This window comes from Ceratosolen solmsi, unplaced genomic scaffold, assembly GCF_000503995.2.
Source record: "Ceratosolen solmsi marchali unplaced genomic scaffold, CerSol_1.0 scaffold11, whole genome shotgun sequence".
NCBI classification, from domain to species: Eukaryota; Metazoa; Arthropoda; class Insecta; order Hymenoptera; family Agaonidae; genus Ceratosolen; species Ceratosolen solmsi.
Genome location: NW_011948416.1, coordinates 1213493 through 1221768, shown reverse-complemented (window position 1 = coordinate 1221768; position 8276 = coordinate 1213493). Strand labels below are relative to the sequence as shown.

The 8276-nt window shown below is 27.2% G+C and overlaps 1 protein-coding gene across 1 annotated transcript; it reads left to right on the top strand.

The window, feature by feature from the left end:
- The first annotated feature begins 383 nt into the window (after positions 1-383).
- On the top strand, positions 384-1570 carry LOC105359134 (lisH domain-containing protein C1711.05-like). The gene is made up of 2 exons (XM_011495635.1): positions 384-492; positions 976-1570. Exons 1-2 carry the CDS (start codon positions 394-396, stop codon positions 1456-1458), a joined length of 582 nt encoding a protein of 193 aa, XP_011493937.1. The 5' UTR covers positions 384-393; the 3' UTR covers positions 1459-1570.
- The last annotated feature ends 6706 nt before the right edge of the window (positions 1571-8276 follow it).

The window sequence follows — 8276 nt, the reverse complement described above, 5'->3', positions numbered from 1 at the left end:
GTATGTCAACAATTGATTATATGATCAAGTATAATGAGCATAAAAGGCGACGTCTAATATAAGATATGGCAGAAGTAGTTGTAGCGTGAAGCCATTAAGATTATTTGCCTAAAGAAATATACACAATCGTAGAAAAACAGAGAGTTTTGCAAAGTTTGTTCGAAGTATGTATTGATGATTATTTAGCGTCATATATTTTATTCTTACATTATAATATTATTTATGCGAGTTTGTTTTTTGCATACATATGTGATAGTATTAAATGATCGAATCTTTCATTTTAAAGTGAATTTGAAATTTTATTGAAATTTATTAGTTTATACGTGTATATATTAAAATTATTTTTTTTTTTACAAAATTTTCATTATCAATTACAGAAATTTGAATGTAATAATGTCAGTGTCCAAGGCGATGTTGTGTATTTGCTTTACAGTGCTTATTATTTCATACTGTTCAGCTGATACTCATTTATGTATAGGTGTCAGTGGTATCGTAAGTACTTGAATATTTAGCATTACTACTATTTTACCAAAACAAAGTTTTCGAAAATTGATAATTCCAAAATAGAGAATGTAATAAATAAATAAAATTGCGATTTTAATTGTTCATGTTTTTATTTTATAATATTCACAATTAATAAAGCTCGTGTATTAGTTTTAATTATTTATTGTCCATAAAATTATTTATATTAGAAATAAGTCTTAATTGAAATATCAAAGCACTACATATTTATTTTTATAAAAAATTATATTATTTGTTGATGCAGTATTTAAAAAGTAAATAATATACGGAGTTTACTATTTAGTATGTATTTATAGGCCAATATTTATTTTATCTATTGGAAAATCGTAATATTTACTCTGCTGGAAAATTTATATATGATTAGCTGTCCCTGTTCGTACATTTAGCATCTCTTTTAAATAATGTTTAAATTTGTGCACAAATATTTTATTCAAGTTTATTTATTTTGAATAGTGTGGAAATTCACTTAATTGCTGTAAACCATTTGATTGCAATTTGACTATCAACCGATGTTCTTTAAATTTAAAAAAATCAAAGGAGTCCGAGGATATTAGTCTATCATCTCGTAGTTCAAGCGAAGATAATTTTGTCGACTCAAGTTTGTCAGTATCCAGCCATGAATTGGAATCTGAAGAATCTGATAGTGTTGAAACTAATGAAGTATCTAGTAATGAAGAACATTCTGAAGATTCAATTGGAGATGGAACAACTGAACCATCTGATACAGAAGAAGCTGACACTACAACAGACGCAACAGTAACAGATAATACAACGGATGAAAACGAAGTAAATGGTGTGACGGATGCAGAAGAAACGGATGATGTAACAGAAACAAACGAAGTTAATAATACAACGAATTCAGAAGAGCCAGAGAATATAACGGATGTGGAAGAAGCTACAACTGAAGCTAACGAAGAGAATGCTGAATACAAATAAAGCATTATGGAAGCGACGAAAAACATTAAGAGTAATGAAAGATTTTCCAATAAACGCAAAATTTATCCATTTATAACATTTAATGTATTAAAAAATTTTTCATTTTAATCTTATAAAGTATTATAATAATATGTATTTCTCATGAATTTCAAAATATAATTAAAATTTTTTTTAATTGAAGAAACAAAAAGAAATTGTATTACAAGTAAAGGGTAATGATACTTTTGTATGTTAAAATCATTCTGTTAGAAAAAAAATAATTTTTTAAATTATTGAGTAATTCATACCGTGCGTATACCAGAGACAAAATTTTATTATTTAATGTAAAGTCTTATTAAACGAATTATTTTACGCAATTATGTAAGGTAACGTTATTTGCATTTTTTTTAAACACAATTGATAAATGAATTTGAATTTTTTACAATAGTTGTAAATAGTATTTAACATATTTCGTTCAAACTAATGAGTTTATATACAATCGTGTTACTATGTAGATAAATCAATGATATTTATCCATTTTATAAATCATTAAAAAATCAAAAATCATTATTATTTTTGTACCCTCCTGTACACAAACACAATACAATGAAAAAAATCATTATACAATGAATTAGATTAATTATTCATATAATGAATTTGATTTTCTTGATTTATTTTACAAATTGATGGAGTAATTTCTGAAATGTCTTATATAAATCTCACATGTTTTTCTTTGTTTTTATTTCGGTGAAAAAGCATATTTTTTACATTTAAATTATCAGTTGATTTATATTTTCTTGAACGATATTATACATTGTAAAATATATATTACTTCATTAATTAATATTGAAAGTTTTAATTTTATATTTAATAAGAAATGTAATTTTCAATTAGTTATTCAACATATTCTGAATCTTTGCGAGAACATTAAACAATTTTCTTTAAATTAATTAGATTAATTTTCCATTATATTGATATACGATGTTAAACAATGGAATTGATCTAAAGTATAACCTTATTCTTTTCCAATGACATAATTTTGATTACATAAATCATAATCCATTAATTTATCTTTTATTTATATATTAATAATGATTTGATAAAGTTTTTATTCGTCTAAAAAAAAAGCATAAATTATAGGATATTTATAAAATTTTCAAACACACCGACCTACAGATATCTATATCATTCGATACCTCCTCTTTCTGTTCCGTGAGTTTTCCCCTTTTTGCCAAGAAGCTCAACTACTTCGCTCTGAAAGTTACTCCACTCGCTAGTTCGAAGCAGGTAGTAGGGGGAAGGGGATACGTACCTATGATCGAGTATCTTTGTTTCGTGGTCGATTGCATGCTGCTGCTACCACTACGTGTACCCGGCCGAATATCTACACGTTACCGCCTTCGCCACCATCGCCTCGGAGTTTTTCGGCAGAATTCGTGCTTCTCCGCGGAACTCTGCGGGGGTAACGGAGCATTAGGGTTCTGACACCCACGACTGATTATTTGCTATGTCCTTGTATTTTTCTACAAATCTAAGCTATAGATTATCAAGCATTCCGTACATTTATTTAATTCATCTGTAGAATTGCTTTGTTAATATTTATAAAAGTTTATGTTAATTTAAAATTTACAATTAGTGAAGATAATTTTAATTGACTAGATTAATTTTGAAATATTATAAAGGGTCATCAATAGTAGAAAAAAAAATTACATTGAACGTCAAATTGAAAGTTGTATAATTGATTACTCGATCCTTTGATATTAAGTTCTTTATAATGTAGCTAACAAGAGATATAATAATGATATATTTTTAATATTATATAATACAAATTATCATTCCTTTTATAAACTTGAATTTTAAACAAATTGTTGATAAATTATTGTAAATTAATTAAGACATTTATCTCATTTCAAGTAACTGAATTTAAATATTAAATGTTTTAAATATTAATTACAATTCTCAATTAATATATAATTGGATATTATATAATGTAAATAAATTTGTCATTTATTTAATTGGTCAAATTATATTACATTATTTTTAAACATAATTAAATGATTTTTTCTCATTATTTTTGTACCTACAGTTTTATTATAGTATAATATTAAATACACGTGACAAATAGAAGTATATTTTGGTTCAATGGGATATGAATTGGCATAATACAGCGAATGGATGAGATTGCTTTTTATAATACTTAATCGTAGAAATTATGTAAGAACTTACTTTCAAAATCCGTAAAATTTGAATAGTACATTTATTTGTAACAATATAAAAATCGTATTGAAACCTTAAAACAACCTGCTTCCTTTACGTCCGTTTTCCTCTTCTTTAGCTAGCTTCGATCTATCTTCATCTCATTTTTTGGTTTACCTTTTGCATTTCTATTTAATTCTTTTGTTGTATCGAGTTTGATTGCGTATTCATAGCCTGACTATTTTGTCATGAATTTGAAAAGTAAAAATTTATAGTTGCTCATTTTTTACTAAATATTTCCATCCTTTAGACGGATTTTCAACTCCTCCCGTTGTCCGGCTGTTTCCTCTCCCCCGTGTGCGCTCTTTTTTATCATCCGGGTTTGCCGCCCCGCGCACTCTCGCTCTGGCTAACGACCCCTCTGCCCTCGCCACGATCTACCCCCGCCACAAGCCAGTGCACTCACTCTCGCTCAGTCACTCGCTTACTCACCCTCTTCCTCTTTCCATTCTGTCACACACTCACACATTTACTCATAACCGCGTCGGAAGCCGTGAGAGCGAGAGCTGCTCGGCGCTCTTTGCAACATCACCCCCGTCGGTTTGCATTACACGAGCACGCGTTTACACATCCCTCTGATTTTCTTTAAGTGTTATCAAGATTATAATTCACGTAACAACAATCGAGATAAAGGTGTTCGATATTGATGTCGTGATAGACACTCCAATTAATAGTTGGAAGTGATGGGAGAATGGAAGTGAAAAGGAAGTCGAATGTCATTACATGTGCTAGGTTGTTTTTATAGAGATACACCTTTGATGATGCTAGATCCTTCAAAGTGATATTGAATGTCATTAATAATCCATGATGGCATAGCGACGCTGATATTGTTAACTGTTTTTAAAAAATTCCAAATTGTGAATTGATAAACATTTATTTCAGGAATTAATAAGGAACTTTACCGTAGAAAATTAATGTAATAATAAATAATAAATTAATGGTCAAGAAATCATCAGTTGTGAATACATGCTGAATTCGTTGTTTAGTTATATATTAAGTTTCGAATCTGCGACAATTAATGAACTAATTACTAATATGTAATTAAAAGTAAAAAAATTTTTTTCCATTAATTGTAAATGCAGAAGATTATGAAATTAAACAAATGAATAGACTGTACATTGTTTAACGTTAAATTTAATAAACATACAAATGCAAAGAAATGCGGCCTCGTTTCAATCATGTGTTTAATTATATAATGAAGGGTACTTTAGCTTCTTTACGGAGCTATAATAGATGCAATTAGGAATAGGGTCATCAGATGTCCAATGCACAAGTACGACACGTGACATGCTGACGGTATCGTGTTGGAAGTGATCGATCTCTATTTACATCAACGTCGCTTTCCGTGATATTACGAATGACTATATATTGGACATTTACGTCCTTTCGAATTCGTTTTAGGCAGGTCATTGGCCCTTCTGTCAGTGCGATGAACTCGCGAATTCTTCTGCTAGTGAAGGCGCTGAGCAAAACAAACTCGGCGAGAATAGGGGCCGAATTATACACTTGATGGCATAAAACAGAATCAAGATTGAGTGTTATTGTTTCTCAACTTTATTATTTTTTAGTTGGTGCAAAATCCAAAAGTGTTTATAAATAATAATAATAACAATTTACCATCGCCATCACTACTACCACAACCACCATCACCACCACCACCACCACCACCACCAACGACAACAACAATAACAACAACTACTACTACTACTACTACAACTACAAAAACAACAATATAACGACAATAATAACAACAGAAATAATAAGAATAAATAAGAATAGTGATAATTAATAGTCAATGGAAAGATCTTTATTTTAGGGTCAGGAATACATCTATAATAATATTGTTATTATAATTATTATTTATCATTTTATTGATTTATTTATTATTTATTTTTATTTTTAGTAGACGGTAATGGTAATAGCAGTCATAGTAGCTGTAGTAGTAATAGAACAAAGATCAATATTATTAGTATTGCCATCGATATTAGTATCAATATTAATATTAATATTTGTATCCATACAACTAGCGATGGCTGTAGTAATAAAATTAATAAAAATAATAATTTATGAAAAAAATTTGCATATTATACATATATAGCTAAGTAAAAATGCACAAGGTGGTTGTTTCATACCTGATTCTATAAAAGAAGAGTTTTGTTATCAATTATCCAAATTCATTTTGGATCCAATCCAAAATCATTTTGGAATCAATTTTGGTGAGGCTAGAAGAGTATATTTAATAATATATATATTTCTTTTATTTTATATGATGAATATGTCTTTGAACTTTTTTATTTTTCGAAATTATCATATTATTGACTCGTTTTATATAATTATGAAGACAATGGACATAGACAATTAGAATTAATTAAGTTGGAAATAAAGAAGAAAAAATATTACTATTACGTGTTTGTTATTTCGAATAATAAATATTTAGAGAGTTTTATTTATAATTTTAATTCTGGTTCAAAGAATAGAATACAGCACTGTTTATAATCTTAAGTGAATTATAAGAAGAGAACAGGAAAATTTAGTATAAGATTGACAAATGTGCTTTGCGTGCATTCAAAAAGTTGATGAAGATGCTTCTTGACGCGAAGATGGTAACGAGAGGAAGGCTGACGACAATTAGGATGCACTTTCACATCTTGCTTGCGCTCGTTATCTTTACCACTACCCGCATTGTTAAAGGTAAAGAATAAATAAGATATTATTAATTACTTAATATAACTTACTTGTATTACATTTTTATTCGAATAATGAAGTAAGTTTAGTATTAAAAAGATGTTCGTGTAAACTTTTAAACAATTTATATAATCATGTTAAAAATACACTATCTAAATTTTTTATCCCAATTACACTTTATGCAATGTGTACAGTTTTTCTTTATGATAAAAATGAAAGAATGGATAAAAGCTGATAAAAGAAAATACTTATTCAAGAGATAAATTGTTTTTTTTTAATATTAACAATATTGCATGGAATTGGTTCTGTTGTACGAATGCTTGGTTTGCTACCGCTCGAATATGAATTACCAAACAACGTCGTAACTTAACTTTCATTTGAAAGAAGATTACGATTTTTATAATATGTATTTTTCAATATTATACTTGGTTATCTAAAAGCAGACATCTTAAATTACTTTATTTGAATATTATCATGTAGACAGTCGCCATTCATTAAATATACACAACATAGTAGCATAATTGATCTATTAAAAAAAATTTCAAAGATTCTTATTTGTGCGATTTATGAGTAAAATGTTTTCTTATTATTTTTTTAGAATGTTTAAACTAATTAACTATATGTAATCTTCTCTCTCTCTCTCTCTCTCTCTCTCTCTCTATCTCTCACTCATTCGTTATCTGATAAAAGCTTCACGATAATGTAGAACTGCATTGCATTCTTTTTGAAATTTATGTTTAGTTTAATGAATCAAAAGTATTTATAATACCTACGACAGGTAATGGAAATATCAATCATAAAAATCAATTACAAACAATTCTCCATCTTTTTTATTTATGTGTACGGTTTTGATTATGAATCTTTCGTGTTTTATATTATATTACCTTTTAAGGAATCTTATAACAATTCTGAGTAATACCTTCACGGTAGTCGTGGTGATTTCTCTAGGGATAAAAAACCTTACAATATGAATGACATTCAGAATAAGTATTTTTCTAATTGTATAGAAATTGAAACATATATGCATCATTAAATCTATAAAATGTTTTAATAATTCATGTTCTAGGAATGAAATTAATATAAACAAAAATGTATAATAATACATTTAAAACAGTATAAATAAACAATAAATAAATGGAAATTTGTTTGTTTTTTCAACTCATCCTTTATTATTTTTTTTTTTATATAATATTTTATTATCTATTAAGTTAAATATTAATAATATAATATGAGCATATTAATTTTTAATAATTATTAAAAATAATAATATCATAAATTATTAAGTAGAAAATGATTGTATTCGCTTAATATATATGTTCAAAAATATGTAAAAATATTGTAGATACGTGTAGTGGTTAATACAAGAATAATGAATACGAAAATGCAAAAGTATTTTGTTTGTGATTCATACCTTTTGTTAATAAAATCGCTTATTGATGATACATTTTATAAGCTGATTCTGCTTCATTGATTATAAAGTAGATCTAAAACTTCTATTTTCATATTATGGTCTCTTCAGTTATTTATTATTAATACGAACAGTACGTTGTATAGAAGTTGAACCATTTGTTTTATATGTTTGTACATTCATAGTACAGTTCATCGTGCATATAAAGCAAAACCTAAGGTATCGAATACATGTTATTAATTGTATAATTAATACAACCCATTGTAGGAAAAACAAAATGTGCACTTTTTTGTTTCATTTTTACAATTACAGACATTTATTTTTTGTTTTTTAATATTTTTAATTTGAAAATTCGACAACGTTTGACGGATATAAAAGAAAAATCAAAGCGAAAATAAATTTTCATAAAAAAAAAATTACTTGATAAAAAATTATTCTTATACGAAATTAAATTTAAGCCTTTTTTTAATGAGAAAATTATTAATTCAAT